Here is a 20,696-nt window from a genome sequence, read left to right on the forward strand (position 1 = left end):
TACAACCCATCCCCATCCACCTAACCAACACACACAGGGCTTTCAAGATTTTTTTTTTTGTGCCTTTTATCGTAATTGGGAGATTATCCAACATTTGAGGAAAGATTGGGGCATGAGGTACTCCAACCAAAGAACAAACCCAAGAATGGAATTCAGAAGAAACAGAATGGAAGTAGCAAAATAAAACTTTAAAGAAACTATAATGAATATCCTCAGAGATAAAATAACAGGATGCTATTTTAAAAAGGAAAACTGAGCGAATAAAAGCCTGCTGAGGGACTTCCCTGGTGGCACAGTGGTTAAGAGTCCACCTACCAATGCAGGGGACACAGGTTCGATCCCTGGTCCGGGAAGATCCCACATGCCGTGGAACAACTAAGCCTGTGCGCCACAACTACTGAAGCCTGCACGCCTAGAGCCCGTGCTCCACAAGAGAAGCCACTGCAAAAAGAAGCCTACGCACCGCAACAAAGAGTAGCCCCCACTAGCCGCAACTAGAGAAAACCCGCGCAGCAACGAAGACCGAACGCAGCCAAAAATAAATAAATAAAATAAATTTATTAAAAAAAAAAAAAAGAAAAAGAGTGACCAGACCAGACAGGAGCAGTAAAGAAAAGACTCCAGAAGGGATGACTCCGACGGAAAAAGAAAATTAACCAGTTACCCGACTCATATTACTACGTGAAAACCTTTTATCAAGAAGCACTTTACAGAATTGTTTGAAAGTATAAGAAAACTCTGATGCTCAAATATAACAAAACTTAAAGGGGCGGGTAGGGGGGAGAGTAAATATTAACTCCAGAGGAAATAAAAAGTAGTTCAAGAAAGAAAATAGAATTGCAATATACTACCTGGTCCAGCAAGGAACAATATTTAAATAGTCATAATAAAGAATACACAGTAAATATCACAAAAACTTTTACTTAATTATACTGGGAGGGCAGTGAAGAGAAGACAGACCAGGGTGAGACTGAACAAAACTCCTCATCCACCATGCTAATGAGGCAATAGATAGGTCTAAATAGTACTTAAGAAATAGGGGAATAAATACCAGAAGAAACAACTAAAGGAATTAAAAGTAGCCTCCTTCTGGTGGCAGGAGCTGGGGTAGATAAGGGACAAGAGGGTGAAAACAAGAGACTGCTTCCGTTTTGTTTTGTTTTTTTAAGTTTCCCTAGTACAATTTGACTTTTTAAATTACTTTCATGTAACACTTTCATAAACCAAATGGGTGGCTTGTGTAGTAGGAAGCCATCTGCCACTGAAGTACTCACATTTTCTCCTCTGTTGTAAAGAGATTCTTGCATCCAGATACATTCAGAACCATATACTAATAAATTGTACCAAATCACTATCATATACATTAACTTACTCAATATTCAAAGCAACCCTATGCAAAATCATAAGCCAATTTCAGAAGAGAAAACTGAGACTCCATGGGGATATTTCACTTGATGAAGGTCAAAAACTAGTAAGTAATAGACTAGCACAGGAATTTAAGGATTATCAAATTCAAATGCAATTTCTCTCTATCTTGCGACACTTTGTAGGAAAGTGGACAAAATTATTTCCAAGGTCATTTCCAACATGAGGAATTTTAATAATGTGTTCTAGAGGTATAGGGAAGAGATGGACCCCATCCTACAAGCTCCCCATTCACTGCTTCTGCTTCTATATATCCCAGGATTCAATAATAGTACACAGGGCCTTACCTTTACTGGAGACTTTCACATATATCCATACCTTCCTACTTGAGGAAAATACTTACACTCACCTGCAATGCTTTGTTGGCTTCTTTTATATCTTCTATTTTAAGTTTTGATCTAAAAAGATTATAAATAGGTCCAAATTTCAGTACACATTTTAAAATATAGACCGTCTAGTAATTCATTAGAAAGGTATTGAATTTTCATAGGATATAAAATTGTATATACTATATTATTCTAATGACCTTCTTTGGCTAGTGGGATTATATTTAATATTTTCCTATATTTCCAAAATGTCCTAAAGCAAAAATAGTTTTGAGATTTAAAATTTGCTTTTTTAAAGAAACAATATTGGGCTTCCCTGGTGGCGTAGTGGTTAAGAATCAGCCTGCCAATGCAGGGGACATGGGTTTGAGCCCTGGTCCGGGAAGATCCCACACGCCGCGGAGCAACTAAGCCCGTGAGCCACAACTACTGAGCCTGCGCACCTAGAGCCTGTGCTCCGCAACAAGAGAAGCCACCGCAACGAGAAGCCTGGGCACCGCAACAAAGAGTAGCCCCCGCTCACCACAACTAGAGGAAGCCTGCACACAGCAACGAAGACCCAACGCAGCCAAAAATAAATAATTTATAAATTAAAAAAAAAAAAGCATATTGGTGTTTTCATGTGGTTATGACTACTAATGACAGCTATTATTTACTGTAGGCTTATGATGTACCAGACACTATGCTATAAACTTTGCATGCATAATGTCATTTAGTCTTCAAAAACACTTATCAAGATGAAAAAAGTGAGGCCTGCTGAAGTTTAGGTGGTAACTGGGGAAGCCACAATTCAAACCCTGGTCCTCTGAGACCCCAAAGCTGACAGGTTAACCATTATGAACACTATTTCTCTAGCAGATGCAAAAGAGTGGTAAGTGAGAGTGGAAATATTAAGGAAGATATAATTGTGATAGTTTTTCACCTTTTGAAAATACATATTAACATACAGACTATAAATAACAATAATTATCTGTGATCCCACTACCCAGAGATGATAATCTCTAAATATCAATGAGTATGTGTATTTCAAATGGAAAAATTATTTACACAGTTTCCCACATGACTTAACAATATATCCTGAAAGGCTTAGAGCTACTGACTTGTTATTACTATCTGCCACATCATTATATTAAATGGTTACATGGTATATACCATGAAAAAGAATATGAAGTATGTAGTTTATATAATTATCCAGTGCTGAACTTTCAACTTGTTTCAAGTTTTTTTGCCACAGAATTGTTCATTAAAGTTGAAATGACCAAAACACTTGTATTATTTTTCTTAGGATAACAACTTAGAAATGTAATTACTGGGTCAAAAGGTACATAAAATACTAAAGTCTCTGCTACTGAAGCAGAACATTAGGAAACTTGCTTTGCCCTACAAATGCTCTGTTCCAAGACATAAAAACAAAGTGTTAGTCTTTTATCTGGTGTATAATGACTCTTACAGTGGGAATAATCAATGTAAAATTACACAGTATAAAAATATTAACAGAGTAATCAAATTTTCTTGGCTGAATTCACATCTACAAAATGTATCCAAGGAAAATTGATGCTGGTGGGAATTTTGGCCAAAACAGTAACTGCTATATAGAAAAACTAAGTATGGAATAAAAGAGCTTACTTAATGGCATTCACTACAGAAATACTTTCTATATGAAAATTTACTGGTATTGATATATTTCTGGTTAAAATGCCTCTATTCATAAATATGGACTCTAAAAAGCTTGCCCCCTTCTGATAAGAATTGCCAAAGTACCTAAAGAAAAAGAGTATCAGTTACAGTTCCACTAAACACAATGTACAAGAACAACTTTTCCTTGTCCCAGACAAGGAACAGATGTCTGTATTATTAATTTTAATTAAATTCTATTTAGAAATATGTGTTTGTGAAAATATTTCCACAGAATAAAAACAGCATAGAGAAGGGTCAAAATAAAACATGAGAATGTAATAAATGTGATACAATTATGACGCTATAGGAAAACATCCATAAATTATACAAGCCTCTGATAATCCTGAAACCCCTCCTTTGAGGAAAAAAAATCTGTAAGTTTCTTTATATGGAAAGAATAGCATTTACAGAATACTACATTTGGAAGAGTCCTGGTAATTTCTTTTTTATTCTTTTTTTTTTTCTTTGTGCGGTACACGGGCCTCCCACCGCCGCGGCCCCTTCCGCCGCGGAGCACAGGCTCCGGACGCGCAGGCTCCGCGGCACATGGGATCTTCCCGGACCGGAGCACGAACCCGCGTCGCCTGCATAGGCAGGCGGACTCCCAACCACTGCGCCACCAGGGAAGACCCATTCTTTTTTTTTAACTCATATTCTTAAGTAAAAAAAAACACAAAAAAATCCTACCACACACACACACAAACCAGCAAACTTCAAAAGAACATGCATACAGTGCCGTTACACAGGGATTAGGTATGCAGTCAGTATACAAGGGAAAAATTTAGTAGTCAAAAAAACCCTTGAGGGGCTTCCCTGGTGGCGCAGTGGTTGGGAGTCTGCCTGCCGATGCGGGGCACGCGGCTTTGTGCCCCGGTCCGGGGGGATCCCGCATGCCGCAGAGCGGCTGAGCCCATGGGCTGTGGCCGCTGGGCCTGCGCGTCCGGAGCCCGTGCTCCGCAGCAGGAGGGGCTGCGGCGGTGAGAGGCCCGCGTACAGCAAAAAAACACCAAAAAAACAAAACTATAATTTGAGAATCAATGAACCAAAATAAAAGGAAAAAGGAAAACAACGATATTCTGAATTCAGCTATCTGGAAGTGATCATGCCTTTAATACAACTATAAAGTCTCTAGTACTGAGTGGGAGATGGGTGAAAAGTAATACACATTCCTTGTTTTACTATTCTAACCTGTTTTCATATTAAACCTTTATGATCTTAAATAAATGTAAATATATTTTTTGTTGTGGGGATTGTTCACTGTTGAGTCCCTAGCACTTAGAATAGTGCCTGGCACATAGTATGTGTTGGATGAATACATGGAAAATCAGCACCTGGTCTGGCTCAAAATGATCAATGAATGGATGCCAGATTAGAATAAAAATCTTGCTTATTGAAATCACAATGCAAATTGTTCTTTGTAGAAACAAAAACATCTTTATCTTTTTGAGAGCTGGTATTTCCTTTTGTGGTTTTAGGGAACTACTCTTTTCTTGGCTGAGCCTCACAGCATGTGGGATATTAGTTCCCTGACCAGGGATCGTACTGGCGTCCCCTGCATTGGAAGCACAGAGTCTTAACCACTGGACAACCAGGGAAGTCCCAGAGAACTACTCTTTACTATGCCCTTGGTAATCATTCTCAAGACTTCCTAATGGAATCCCAACTTTAGCAATTAAGTCTCCATTCCAGTATTTCTATTCAGTTTAATGATTACAAAAGATATATATGACATATATATATAGCTAATCATATCCATATATATAATGAAATCCTCATATATGGATTTGTTCTGAGGTTAGCTAACTTTGGGGATTGATACTTGGGAGGAGGGAGGCAACTGTTTATTTTATACCTTTTGGTGCTCTTTGTCTTTTTTTGGCCGCGCTGCGCATGGCATGCGGGATCTTAATTCCCTGACCAGGGATGGAACCCACGTGCCCTGCAGTGGAAGCGCAGTGTCTTAACCACTGGACCGCCAGGGAAGTCCCCTTTTGGTGCTCTCTGAATTTTCTAACCATATAAAACATCAAAGGGATTTATATAGGTGATAGGCTTATGGGTCATTGTGGCTTTCTTTTACTTTTTTGTATTAAAAAAAAATGACACTATTTTTTTTTTAATGTGACAGTGGTACATTCAATACTAAATTAAACACTCCAGAGTTTACCCTAGATAGTTGACAATATGTTCAATCAGGGCACAAAGATGAAGCTAATCCAAAACACAGACCATGTGGAATAAGGAGGAAAATGTGAGAAAGACAGAACGCCATTTCTCCTTCGTGTCTTCATATAAACCCAGTAACACTTCATTGTGACAAAACCAACCACAATGCATGAAGTCAAGCCTCAACTCCAGACAACATCAAATACCATTCACTTTTCACAATGCTGGCTCCTTCTCAGAACTGTCTGAAAAAGTTCTCTCCATATATTTTGAAAATTTGACTTTTGTTCTGAGAAAAATATATTAAATGAACTTCTGAATTCTCTGATTGGAAGAAATTAAACAAGAGTCTTAGATTTCATCTACTGGAAAATGTTTAGAGCTAACACTTACTAAAATGAACTTTTAAAAAAATCTCTCCAATCCACACCCTTATTTGTTAATCTTTAAAGTTGCTGTTTGGCTTTGTTTTTAATAGTTCATATCTTTCTATTTTATATTTAAACTCTTCTGTCTACTTGGTTTGGCACACTCATAACTTAATAAGGGTCAATGACTACTTAGTTGGAGGAAAAAAGAGAAATTACTCGCTAAGTTTGTTGCCAAGTTCTTGAAGAGCTTGCTCCTGTTCGTGATATATTTTTTTCAACTGGTGATTTTCATCCTGGAGGTGAAGGAACTCCTTCAAAACAATAAAAGACAGAAAATGCAATTTAAAAGAAACAAACTAGACACTGCATACATACAATTAAAGGATAGGAATGTATCCTTCAGCTTTTCATAAAAAATAGCTGCTCTAAAAAAAAAAAAAAGCTGCTCTATCAACTATCAGCTATTTTCCATTCATTTAATCTCCTTACTGATATTTTTAAAGATGACCAGTATACTCTGTTTCCTTGGTATAAAAGTAAATTATTATTTGATCCTCTTTTTTTTTTTTTGATCCTCTTTTTAAATAACTTAACTGTCATCAAGATAGAATTTTTTAAGTTTTACCACCATTATTTACTTTTTTAAGACTAATGATTTGTTGGGTCTCATTTCTAAGATGAGATAAGGTGTCTTTCTCCTTTTGAAGATCTTCTTGCAAAGTTTGCCTCCATTCCTTCTCAATCTTCAGATCGGTTTCCAGTTGCACCCTTGAATGACAAATAATACAGAGAAGTTCAGTGTTGTTTCTCACATGACGGTTGTATGTATTCTTCATTAACAGCATCTCTTTGGTTGATTACTTTCACCTTTGTAATGCAATTCTTCAGGTAGTTTATTTCACAAATATTTTTTAGAAAACAAGTTCAGTAGCACAGGGTTTTCAGATCTCAAAGTCTCAGTTAATTTGTCAATCACAAAAACCTCCTGCTAAATGACAATTTGTCATTTATTAACTCTGTATACATAAATGCTGTATAAGCATGGAAAATGCGTGGAAGGGCACACCATACTATAAAGACTGGTTATATCTTAGAAATGGAACCATGTTCTGGGCCATGAGAAAATTTTTACCACAAACTAATGAAAAGTATTATTCTGATATAAGGATTACAGCAACCACAAAATCAATTCAACATCAGAAACAGAAAAATCAGCCCTGGTGCCAAGTGCTACTTTGCAGATTACTGTTGGAAGCTGACCCATTACAGTACAGAGCTAAGACCAGGGAGACACTAGAGGAAAATTCACACTGTCTGAAAATGCCAGTTCACATTTGAAAGCTCTATTTCATCATTCAAACAACAGGTGCTAGCTGGAAAAACAAAAGTAGTCAAATTCTTACATTTTAGGAAACCCCCCCAAAATAATTCCAATAATTATTGCTCATAAGTAGTTGTAACAGGTGAGGTATATACTAATAATGCCATAGTTCCTAATACTATACATTTTTAATTATAATGTTATGTCATAATATTGAGAATATCACCGTATTACATTATATTATTTTTTTGTGTTAATATGATTACTTTTGTTTCCTCATAAAGTTAGCATTTCCATCTACAGCCAAATTATTTTCAGTGAAGCAATTTTAGATTTTATAATTAAGGTTGAAGAGACAAGATACCTCAAAATGGAATTTACAAATTGTTGATAAATACCATTTCACCACAAATTTAAAAGGGATACAGAGGGACAGGTATATGCTACTAACACTGAAGTAAGCAAAGTACATAGTGAGTGCATTGTTGAGTGGCCACATCATCCAGAATCAGAAAAAACTTGAGAGAAAAAGCAAAGGAAAAATTTTGTTTTTAAGTTATTTAAAATATATTGTCAAAACACATGTTGACCACGAAGGGCAGAAACCATAAAGGGAAAAAAGAACTATATAAAAATGTAAAACGTCTAAATGAAAAAAACCACTATGAACAAAGTTTAAAAATAGGGCTTCCCTGGTGGCACAGTGGTTGAGAGTCCGCCTGCCGATGCAGGGGACATGGGTTCGTGCCCCGGTCCAGGAAGATCCCATGGGCCGTGGAGCGGCTGGGCCCGTGAGCCATGGCCGCTGAGCCTGTGCGTCCGGAGCCTGTGCTCCGCAACGGGAGAGGCCACAACAGTGAGAGGCCCGCGTACTGCAAAAAAAAAGATATAAATAAATAAACAAACAAACGAACAAACAAACTATAGGGGCTTCCCTGGTGGCGCAGTGGTAGAGAGTCCACCTGTCGATGCAGGGGACACGGGTTCGTGCCCCGGTCCGGGAAGATCCCACATGCTGCGGAGCAACTAAGCCCGTATGCCACAACTACTGAGCCTGTGCTCTAGACCCCACGAGCCACAACTACTGAAGCCTGCATGCCTATAGCCCGTGCTCCGCAACAAGAGAAGCCACCGCAATGAGAAGACCCCACACCGCAAAGAGGAGTAGCCCCCACTAGCCACAACTAGAGAAAGCCCGTGAGCAGCAACTAAGACCCAATGCAGCCAAAAATAAATTAATTTTTTAAAAACACACACAAAAAAACTATAAACTTAGAAAACATTTTCACTGTATGTGAAAAACCCACAATAAACACATAAAGAGCTCTTATATAAATAAATATTAAAAAGCTGAACACCACAGAGGAAAAACTAGAGGCTATGAACTGGCAATTCACAAAATAAAGAAATACAAAAGGCTATTACTAGTAATCAAAGATATGCAAATTCAAACAATAAAGCACAATTTTTCAGGCTAAATGATTCCTTTAGGTTAACTGATACGATAGTGTAGACCTGTAGTAACTGATATGATACAATGTCCATAATGTAGTAAATACAATAAACAAGATACTAAACAGCATGTAGCATGATCCTCTTTCTACTGATAAAAAGCAAAAAATATCTATGCATACCCAAAAAGAATGTTCATCAAAATGTTAGAAAAAGGTATATCCAGGGAATTCCCTGGCGGTCCAGTGGTTAGGACACCACACTTCCACTACAGGGGGCTTGGGTTTGATCCCTGGTTGGGAACTAAGGTTCCCTCATGCCACAAGCACAGCCAGAAAAAAAAAAGGTATATCCCATTTTTATTTTCTTCACTTTTTTCCATATTTTCTTACATTTGGTCAACAGCATGTAATATTTTCATAATCAGAAACCAAAAAAATTTATTTCCATTTTAGGTGAAAAAATGGAATTTGTTTTTCTTGGACAAAGTCCCAACTGCCTATTTCTACAGAAACAGTTCCAATTTTTCTGAGGGATCCCCTTGATCTCCAAATTGTTAACATGTTTATGCTCTACCAAAATGGCACCCAATGAGACATGAAATTACTTTCACAGTTTCAGCAGGGACAAACATCTTCTCTCCACAGCTGTACCCAAGACCTATTGAGTAGGTTAGCCCTACAGGGAAGGACCAGGTCCCTGGAGCATTATTTGGGTCATTCTTTGGGCAGGGATCAAATAGAGGCATCACTGTAGAATTAATATCAGACTTGTCTTACCTACCCTTTTGTCAAACTCTAGAAAAGTCATTCAGTAACACAGAGTACTGAAGTTTCAAGATTGTATTCTATTGACTGGCAAAGTGTCCCAGTCTTACTTTTCACATTTTTCCATTTGGCAGGGTACAGGGACTTAAACAACAAAACCCTTGGCACCATTAATAAACTTGATGACTTAAATGTTCTTTGTGATTTCTGTTGCCAAGGGAGTCCTGAAAGTGCTTTTGTGAAAGTCTTAAAATTAAGAGAAAATGTTCGCTTGCCGAGTGGTGGTTTTTTTTTGGAGGGGGGTGGCGGGGGGCGCATGTGAGTTTTAGTTTCACAATTTACAAATGATGTAAGTTTCCAACCAAGGTAATACCCCCTGGCCTAAAGCCTTATTCTATATACCAATTTCTCAAAATGTTATTTTTGTGGTAGATATAAAAGGAACTTAATTCGGTTCTGAACAAGGTGGAGTAAACACATTTCTACCTATCCCTCCAACTAAGTACAGTTAAAATCCCTAGACATTATATATAAACAAACATAAGAATATCCTGAAAGGGGGAGAGAAGAAAGCAGACCAGCCAGGATTCAAGGAATAACATGGTGATGAGTTCCCTGAGGCTTCTTTTTGTCTTCTTTATAGCTCTGACTGGATGTAGAAGCCCACAACCCACAAACAGCAATGGGCACAGACAAAAAAAGCCCCAAGAAAAGCCTACTCTCTCCTGCCAAAGAGCTAGGAAGAAGCAGCCTAGCGTGATAGAAACCTTTTCAACAATAAATGCCCTATTCCAAAAAAAAACACCAGAGGAAAAAACCATGCCCACCCCAACCACTGTAAGCAAAAGCCAAATGGGGAGCCTAGTTGCTACCCTCACCTGGCAATAATGAGGCATCCCTCCCAATTCCCACTGTCGTAGTATCAGAGAAAGAGCCAAGTGCGGAGCCTGGACTTTTTTACCACCACCCAGCAGTAATGAGGTATCTCTCCCCATCCACCTCTACGGTATTAGTGGAAGTCACATGGAGAGCGTGGACCTTTATTCTTATGCATCAGTAACAAGGCTTTTCTCACCCTCTCCACAGTGTCAGCAAAGGCCAAGTGGGGAGCCTAGATTACTACCCTGGCCTGGGGTTAGTGAAGTACCTCTCTCACTCCCCTCCAGGATGGTGTCAGCAGAGACCAAGAGGGAAGCATGGACTCCACTCCCACTTGATGGTAACAAGGCACCACTCTCCCTCTCCACAGTGTCAATGGAGACTGAGTGGAAAGCACAGATTTCAAGCCCTGCCCACTAGTTAGGCACCCTTCTCCATTCCATCCAAGATGGTCCTGGGCTTCTACCCCCACTTGGTACGAAGAGTCAGTGTCCACGTTCCCCTGCTGGTGTGGTTTCAGTAGAGGGCTGCTAAAACATAAGATTTAAGTAAGATGCAGTCTCATAACATAGTTCCCAAAATGTCCAGAATGCAGTTGAAGAATATCTGTCATACCAAGACCCAGGAAAAATCAACAGATTCCAGGAAAAATCAACAGATGGCAACATGTCAGATAATTCAAGATGTTGGATTTAACTAATAAGAATTTTAAAGCAGCCACCATAAAAATGTTCCCATGACCAACTAAGAATATGCTTGAGGAACCCTCCTACACTGTTGGTGGGTATGTAAATTGGTAAAACCACTATGGAGAACAGTATGGAGGTTCCTTTAAAAACTAAAAATAGGGTTTGCCTGGTGGCGCAGTGGTTGAGAGCCTGCCTGCCGATGCAGGGGACACGGGTTCGTGCCCCGGTCCGGGAAGATCTCACATGCCGCGGAGTGGCTAGGCCCGTGAGCCATGGCTGCTGAGCCTGCGCGTCCGGAGCCTGTGCTCCGCAACGGGAGAGGCCACAACAGTGAGAGGCCCGTGTACCGCAAAAAAAAAAAAAAAAAAACACAACTAAAAATAGAGCTACCATACGATCCTGCAATCCCACTCCTGGGCATATACCTGCAGAAAACAGTAATTGGAAAAGATACATGCACCCCAATTTACAGCAGCACTATTTACAATAGCCAAGGCATGGAAGCAACCTAAATGTTCGTCGACAGATGACTAAATAAAGATGTGTTATATTTATACAATGGAATATCAATCAGCCATAAAATGCCATTTGCAGCAACACAGACGGACTTAGAGATTATCATAGTAAGTGAAGTAAGTCACACAGAGAAAGACAAATATCATATGATATCACTTACATGTAGAATCTAAAAAAAAATTAGATAAATGAACTTATTTACAAAACAGAAATAGAGCCACAGACACAGAAAACAAACTTATGGTTACCAGAGGGGAAAGGGGGGAGTTTGGGATTAACATATACACACTACTATATATAAAATAGATAACCAACAGGTCCCACTGCCTAGCACAGGGAAGTATACTCAATATTTTGTAATTACCTATAATAACCTATAAGGGAAAATAATCTGAAAAAATATATAGATGTACATATAACTGAATCACTTTGCTGTACCCCTGAAACTAACACAATATTGTAAATCACCTATAGTTCAACTAAAACAACAAAACAAAAAACTACCAAAATGTCATTTCCTCTACCTGGAAATTCCCTCTCCTGCCCAGATAATGACTTAGACTCTTGGGTATCATTTAAAATACAGTTTATATTTTAACTCCTCTGAAAAAAAAAGAATACGCTTGAAACAAATTCATGAATAGGAAGTTTTGAAAGGAAGAAAGGAAATTTTGGAAGGGAACAAGAGTCAAACGGAAATCTTAGAACTGAAAAATAAAATAATCTCACTGTATGGTCTCAATAGGAGAATAAAGATGATGAGGAAAGAATGAATGAATTTCAAAGCAGAACAACAGAGATTGCCCGATCTGAACAACAGAAAGAAAACTGACCGAAAAAAATATATATAGTGTCAGGGTCCTATGGGACTACTAAAAAAAAAAAGACCTAACATTCATGATATCAGAGTCCCAGAAGAAGAGGAAAAGCAGGTGGAACTGAAAAAAAAATATCTGAAGAAATAACAGCTGAAATTTTTCCAAATTTGGCAAAGATAAGCCTAATGACCCAAGAAGCTGACCAAAGGCAAAAAAGGATAAATCCAAAGAAAGAATCTGGAGGGTAACTAGAGGAACAATGATTCAAATGACAGTCTACCTTTCATCAGAAATTACGAAGACCAGGGCTTCCCTGGTGGCACAGTGGGTGAGAGTCCGCCTGCCGATGCAGGGGACACGGGTTCATGCCCCAGTCCGGGAAGATCCCACATGCTGCGGAGTGGCTGGGCCCGTGAGCCATGGCCGCTGAGCCTGCACATCCAGAGCCCGTGTTCCACAACGGGAGAGGCCACAACAGTGAGAGGCCCGCGTACCGCAAAAAAAAAAAAAAAAAAAAAAAAAAAACAACTATGAAGACCAAAAGAAAGTGGCACAACACTTTTCAAATGCTGAAAGAAAAGAACCGTCAACTCAGAATTTTAAGGATATTCTGAAAATATCCTTCAGAAATAAGGTGAAATCAAGACATTCTCAGATGAAAGAGAACTAAGGGAATTTGTTGCCAACAGACCTACCTTAGAAGAATGGCTAAATGAAGTTCTTCAGACACAAAGAAGGAAACTTGGAGCATCAGGAATGAAGAAAGAACAATAGAGAGTTTTCTAAATTATGTTTAATGGTTGAAGCAGAAACTATATCATTGTCTGATGTGGTTCTCAATATTACATAGAGGAAATATTTAAGCAAATTATATTGTAAAAAAGAGAACATAAAAAGACCTAAGTGGAGGTAAGGCTTCCACACTTCCCTCGATATAGTAAAATGTTGATACCAGTGGTGAAAAGTTGCAGATATATGGTACAATGTCTAGAGTAAACACTTTAAAAAATCTATACAAAGAGATACACTAAAAAATACTATAGATAAATCAAAAGGGAATTCTAAATAATGTTCAAGTAACCCATGAGAAGACACGAAAAATCGAATAGAGGAATGAAAATACACAAAACAGCAGATTTAAGCTCTAACATATCAACAATTATACTAAATGTAAATAGGCTAAATACATCCTTAAAAGAGAGATCGGCAGAATGGATAAAAAACATGCACTATAGGAAACTTACTTCAAATATAATGATACACATTAGGCTGAAATTAAAAAGATAGAAAATGTAAACATTAATCTTTTGTTTACTACATGAAAACATTAATCAGAAGAAAGCAGGAGTGGCTATGTTAATATGAGATAAAATAGACTTCAGAGCAAATAAAACTACCAGAGACAAAAGGCACATTATATAATGATAAAAAGGTCAATTCACCAAGAAGACACAGCAATCCTAAATGTGTAGGCACCAAACAACAGAACTCAGAATACAAGAAGCAAAAACTGATAGAACTAAAAGTAGAAATATACAAATCCACAATTATAGTTGGGATAGTTCAACAAATACTCTCTTGATAACTGATAGAACTACTAGACAGAAAATCATCAAGAATAGAAAAGAACTTAAAAACACCTCAATGGATTTAAAGATAGCTTAGCAAGTTACACATCATACATGGTATGTGATCTTGTTAATGATCTGTTAAACATAATATTGGGTTGGCCAAAAAGTTCGTTCGGGGTTTTCTGGAACATCTTATGGAAAAACACGAATGAATTTTTTGGTCAACCCAATATATAACTCTTTATTTTCTATTGTTGTTTTGCTGTTTTCTTTAATAACAAAGTGGTACATATTTATTGGGGAAAAAAATACTGATGTTTATAAAGTAAAAAGTAAAATACTCCTGTCAATTTACCATCACTCCCTTGAAATAACCATTTTCCAGAATCTGTATTATTTAAACTCTTTTCTATGTACATGTAAATACGCACATACACAGTTTTAATTTTATAAAAAATGGGATAATACTTAGCATACTGTCTGCAACTTACTTTTTTCAACTCAGTGACATATACTGACATCTTTCCTAGCTGGTAATATATAGATCTATCATATGAAGTACTAATAAAAATGTTTTCAGAAAATATCACTTTCTTTCATAACGTAAGCTCCTTTGAGTTACAAAGGTCTATTATACTCAGTATCTAGAAACATAATGGCCGTCAGACTAATGCTGAACAACAGCAAAAAGAATAAAAGTCTCCTTGAGCAAGAAGACAGCAAGACAGTTGAAAGTACTCTATAAACAATAAAGGGAGCAAAAACATAAGTTTTATCACAATTATGCTTTCTAGTTTTTTTTCTTTTTTTTTTTTGGAAGGAGAACTCCACAACCTAGCCAGCATCATTAAATAAATAAAAATATAGGTTGTCTACCATTATGTGCAAAAAAATGGGGGGGGAAGAGGGGGAAATTATGTTAATACAAGTATTTATTTCCAAATATACTCACAGCTGTTTCTCCTTTTGGGAGATTTGTTTCTGCAGACCGTCGAATTTACTCTGGCATTCTTGTAGATATTTCTTGTCCTCATCTTCAGTGTCCATTTGCGCCTTCTCTGCTTGCTGCAATCTGGTGTAATTCAAATCAACTTTGGGTAAAACTGAGGCTAGAACTAGGGTGTAAAAGGGTGAAGAAGACAAATAAAAGAAAAATGGGGAAATAGAAACATTTCTAAATGAAAACAAAGTTTGGGGGAAAACTCACAAACTCAAACGTGAAAGAGCCACACAATGTCTAGAAATTGTTTTGTGATTTTTTTTTCAATGTAACACATAATATACCCAGAATACTATCTTCAAATGTGCTTTATTTCTTGTTCATAATTAACAATGCAAAGCAATATAGCCTTTACCACTTATGTAAAGCATAATGAGTTAACTTTCAAAGTATAATACGTGTGTTACTGCCTTTTTACAAAACCATGAAAGTATAGTACTTATGTCTACACTAGGTGAAGAAGCCACATTGTTATATATTATGCTAGGATGTGTATGCTAGGAATCAAGTGTGCTACAAGGCCAAGAGCAAAGACCTGCAATTACTTCAAATAACAGCCAAGTCCTCCCTATAGAATCTTTATACATTTACTAAATTATGCCAATGTTTTGTGTGTCTGTATATGTGTTTTAAGATTCAAAAGAATTTATTACTAGTTGGCAACATTCTCTAGAGATCATTTTTGTTCCTCATCACTGAATTTTTAAAATTAGCTTAAAATGTGTATTTCTTTTTTTCTGCTTTTATTTGTAAGTCATTGCTTCTCCGTGTGCTTAGCTCCACTCCCTGCCTCCTATGGCCATCTAGGATTTCTTAGATTTAACGTCACTACTTTTATAAGAAAACATCTCCCAAGTATTCAAGGGACATTAAGTCCTTGTAGGGGATCAAAAGAGAAATTTCTATTCAACTAACCAAAAAAATTACCTCTTCTTTTCTGCCTTAAAACCATGCCAATGGCGCAACCCTCACACATTTCAAAAGTATAAAGGCCACTTCCAAAAAAAAAGAGTTAAGTGTAACATTCAAGTTATCTCTAAATCTAAATTTAAATTTAAAATATTAAGATGGAGAGATGGGAGATCCAAGCTTTTCTCTAAGGGTACAGAAGTGAAAATAAAAGTCAGAGTGAGGTAGGCCTTGAAGTTGTGCTATCACAGAAGAGGGCTAAGGGGAACTGGAAAATCAAGGAGCTAAAGCATAAGATGATGGCCAATCTGGGTTATAAACTATTTTAAAACATAGTAAAAAATCAGTAAAGGAGCTAGTAGGCAAAGAGTGGGCCAATGGGGAAAAAAGTCTGTGCCAACACATTGTGAAACCAAAGATTAACTTATTATTAAACAATTTTTATATTTTCCATCAAAAAGTAGCTAAAAAGATAAAACTGCATTCGAAAATTCTGACCTTCAAAGGGTCAATACTCAAATAAGCCCTTGTGCACAAGGTATGAGGAATTTTTGGAAATCCAAGTGCACCCACTCTGCTTTATGGCAGTGTATTACCACAGCAGCTGATCAATAAGTGTACAGGGTTCCTAATACCCTTTCACAATACATAATAGCATAAATTCTTTTTCAATTTAATATATTATAAAATTGTTGGTTCTCTTTTAGTCTGTTTGAATACAAGTGGTTTTCAGAAAGATATATCTTTGACCAGCTTGTACTGGTCCTGAGTGTCACTGCTGGCACATTTCACCAATGACATTGCAATTGTTCTAGTTTGAGTTAACAAATCATTGTCACTTCATAATGGAATGGACAGAAATCAAAAACAGAAAAAGGTAATAAAGATGTCCAAAATGTAAAAATGGGGATAAAGAAAACAAAAAAGAAAAAAGAAGAAAGAGGATGTCAATAAAAGAATATTCATGTCAATAAAGCATTAATAGTTATGTTTTTCATAAGTAGATTCAAAGAAAGCAATGATAAGACATATGTTGACACCAACATGACAGGTCAATGGAAATACATTACACTTTCCAACAATAAAAGTGAAAAATGCCAATATAAAACAATTCAATTTAAACAAAATTATTTCCTGGGTTAGGTTGAGGGTCCTAGCTCAAAGAAACACAACTAAACTGCCAACTCAGAAAGCTTGATTTCACATAAAGGGATGGTGAATGACAAGGGATATGACAATCAATATGCATGGAAATCAATCAGGGATAATTCCACATGGATTTTGTTCGTTTTTCACTTTTTCGAGGTTTTTGTTTGTGTATTTGTTTTATGTAATACATTGAACCAAATGAAACTGCCGATATTAGGCCTTTCTAAAAAATCTACAAAATGGCAAGTTCAAATGAATCAGGCTAATATAAAGCAACTTGATTCCATGCAACAACCAAAACAAAAAAGGCAAAATTCTGCTGGGCTTTAAAAAAAATTCCTAATCTAAATTTTCCTAATGGTCTTTGTGGCAGGCGTCAGAGTTGAATAAAGAAAAGGGGGGTAAAGAAAGGAAAAAAGAAACTAAGACTGGAAATGCTGTACCTTTGTTCCAGCTGCCTCATGGCTGCAGTAATTTTATTGGTTTTTTCTTCTAGTCGGGCAATTATTTCATTTTTTTCTTTCAAATCAGCTTCAGAACCCTATTTAGAAAAACATAAAAGCTACAGTGGTTTTGATTTTTAAACCTGAATATCGATAAGCTTTGTATATCATTTTGCTATGGGATTGTTACTTTGAAATGAGCAGAGTTTATTTGTTGATTAAAATACTCCTAGATGCACCCCTATGTTCATAGCAGCACTATTCACAATAGCCAAGACATGGAAACAACCTAAATGTCCATCAACAGATGAATGCATAAGGAATATGTGGTACATATATACAATGGAATACTACTCAGCCATAAAAAAGAAAGAATGCCATTTGCAGCAACATGGATGCAACCAGAGATTATCATACTAAGTGAAGTAAGTCAGAAAGAGAAAGACAAATACCATATTATATCGCTTATATGTGGCATATAAAATATGACACAAATGAAACTATCTACGAGACAAAAACAGACTCACATACAGAGAACAGACCTGTTGCTGCCGAGGGGGAGGGGGAGTGGGGGAGGGATAGACTGGGAGTTTGGGGTTAGTAGATGCAACATATAACATATAGAATGGATAAACAACAAGGTCCTACTGTATAGCACAGGGAACTATGTTCAATATCCTGGGATAAACCATAATGAAAAAAATATAAAAAAGACTGTATATGTGTGTATAACTGAGTCACTTTGCTATACAGCAGAAATTAACACAACATTGTAAATCAACTATACTTCAATAAAAAATAAATTAAAAATAAAATAAAATACTCCTAGATATAAAGCAGTACTACTACAACTAGTCTTCATTTAAAATGTAATAAAGGGAGAATTCCCTGGTGGTCCAGTAGTTAAGACTCTGAGCTTTCACTGCCGAGGGTGCTGGTTCAGTCCTGGTCGGGAAACTAAGCTCCCACAAGCTGTGCAGCAAGGTCAAAAAAAGTAATAAAGGAAAAAAAACCTCAACCTTCAATATTTTCAGATGATGACAGAATAAACTTGTGTAAAATACGCTATTTTTTCAAATTAAATTGTAAAGGGCTTTTGGCAACAAGTCTACTTAACAGCAATGTCACTTTATTAGAAAATTTGTAACAATTATAGTAAAGCATTTCAATCAAAATTAAATCTCTTAGGACTACACTGTGTAAAGAAGTTTACAAAAATGTCTTGCACATTTTGACTGAATTTTCCCAAAAGATTTAAGCTTCATCTGTTAATCTCTCAGCATTAAGAAACAAACTCAGGTAATTTTTTTGTTTGTTCTTTGACATTGCTACATTTCTTCAGCTTCCATTTAGGAAGTCACTGGTTTTTACTACAGACATGGCACAATTAAAATGGGCTCATAGGGCTTCCCTGGTGGTGCAGTGGTTGGGGGTCCGCCTGCCGGTGCGGGGGACACGGGTTTGTGCCCCGGTCCGGGAGGATCCCACATGCCACGGAGCGGCTGGGCCCGTGAGCCATGGCCACTGAGCCTGCGCGTCCAGAGCCTGTGCTCCACAACGGGAGAGGCCACAGCAGTGGGAGGCCCACGTGCCGCAAAAAAAAAAAAAAAAAAAAAAAAAAAAAAAAAGGCTCATCTCTTAAAAACCGAATCTTTCATACAAACATTCATTTTCAATTTATTTTTTTTTTGGCTGCATCAGGTCTTAGTTGTGGCACACGGGATCTTTTGTTGCAGCACACGGGATCTTTCGTTGCAGTGCATGGGCTTCTCTCTAGTTGTGGGGTACAGGTTTTCTCTTCTCTAGCTGTGATGCGCAGGCTCCAGGGCACATGGGCTCTGTAGTTTGCGGCACGCAGGCTCTCTAGTTGAGGCGCGTTAAGTCCAGTATTTGTGGCGCGAGGGCTTAGCTGCCCCACTGCATGTGGGAACCTAGTCCCCGACCAGGGATGGAACCGCATCCCCTGCATTGGAAGGTGGATTGTTTACCACTAGACCACCAGGGAGGTCCCTCATTTTCAATTTATATAACAAGAAGTTCCAAGAATTTAAGAACATTCCTTACCTGCAACTTTTGATACATCTCTATGTTAATTGCTTTAACTTCCTCTAGTTGTTGTCGAAGGCCTATCAGAGTATCTTGTTTCTCATGGATATCTTTCTCCAACAACTTCATGGCAAGTTCAATCTCATGTTTCATACTAACTTGTACCGCGAGCTCATTCTCCACATCCTGCAATTCAATACAGCCTCAATTCACACACTGCTTCAGGATGTCAAAGTCAGATACACAACAATTAATGACAACAAAAAACAGTTACTATTTATTATGCAGACTACTCCTTTTGAGTTATAAGCCCCACTATAGGGAATCAACTAGGCCCTATAAGAACATCTAAATATTTTCAAATGCACGTTTTGTTAAATGAAAGCATTTTCCACATTGTATTAATCATCACTATTTTAATGGCTAGAGAATTATGTATTCTTATGCCTCATAAACTCAGTATTAATTTTCCTTAAACAAAGAAATGAAGTAGTCCATATCAGTAAAGGCCAAAGATAAATCAAAAATCCCATTTCACAAACAGTTTTAATTTCTTCTCTTCAAGAATTTTACATCAGAAGGATCCTAACATTCAAGACAAAAAGCAAAAGGGATGGAAAGGCTGGCAATACTCTCTTCTTGACCTGGGTTGGTTACACAGGTATTTATGTTATAATCCATCAAGCTACATATTTGTATTTTTCTGTCAGTATTTCATAATTTAGAAAGGTTAAAAAATAAGTTAATTTTAAATATGACTTTACTACTTGAATATTGATATCTAAATACATCATTCTATTCTATTTTTTGTAATGCTGGTCACAATATACTCATTTCACAAACACAGACTGTAACATAGTTTAAAAACACTGTTTAAAAAACACTGACACAATGGGATTTTAAAGAATCTGAAGGGACTAAGGGGATCAGATTGCTATCCTACACCAAGGAAGATAAGGCTGATAGAGATTTTAGGTGGTGCTTAAGGGTAAACTATCATTTTTTCTAATGTAACTGTAATGTAACCTACTTGTCTTAACTGAGATTCATCTCGAAGCTGCCTTCTGGCTTCATTGTACATTTCATCTAGCCCCTGCCTAGAATGCTTATATGTTTGAAGCTCAGTTTCCACATCTACTTTGGTAACCTAGGAAGAAAACATAAAACTTTT

At 37.2% G+C, this 20,696-nt stretch overlaps 1 protein-coding gene across 9 annotated transcripts in view; it reads right to left on the minus strand.

Moving 5' to 3' along the window:
• The window catches only part of RUFY2 (RUN and FYVE domain containing 2), a 74,578-nt gene that overhangs the window by 33,966 nt on the left and 19,916 nt on the right, over nt 1–20,696 (minus strand). For 7 of the 9 annotated variants that reach the window (XM_030759387.2, XM_022590709.3, XM_022590706.2 and 4 more), the window contains 7 exons: nt 20,556–20,672; nt 19,544–19,711; nt 17,480–17,577; nt 14,931–15,050; nt 6,604–6,733; nt 6,182–6,276; nt 1,775–1,823 (listed from right to left, as the gene is read on the minus strand). In XM_030759387.2, the coding sequence (XP_030615247.2) occupies nt 1,775–1,823; nt 6,182–6,276; nt 6,604–6,733; nt 14,931–15,050; nt 17,480–17,577; nt 19,544–19,711; nt 20,556–20,672 (777 nt within the window). The remainder of the gene's footprint in view (nt 1–1,774; nt 1,824–6,181; nt 6,277–6,603; nt 6,734–14,930; nt 15,051–17,479; nt 17,578–19,543; nt 19,712–20,555; nt 20,673–20,696) is intronic. The other 2 variants (XR_016388058.1, XM_089897566.1) reach the window with 1 other exon arrangement.

This window comes from Delphinapterus leucas, chromosome 16 (assembly GCF_059928025.1).
Source record: "Delphinapterus leucas isolate spDelLeu-1000000601 "Yukka" chromosome 16, BTC_Dleu_Yukka2, whole genome shotgun sequence".
NCBI classification, from domain to species: Eukaryota; Metazoa; Chordata; class Mammalia; order Artiodactyla; family Monodontidae; genus Delphinapterus; species Delphinapterus leucas.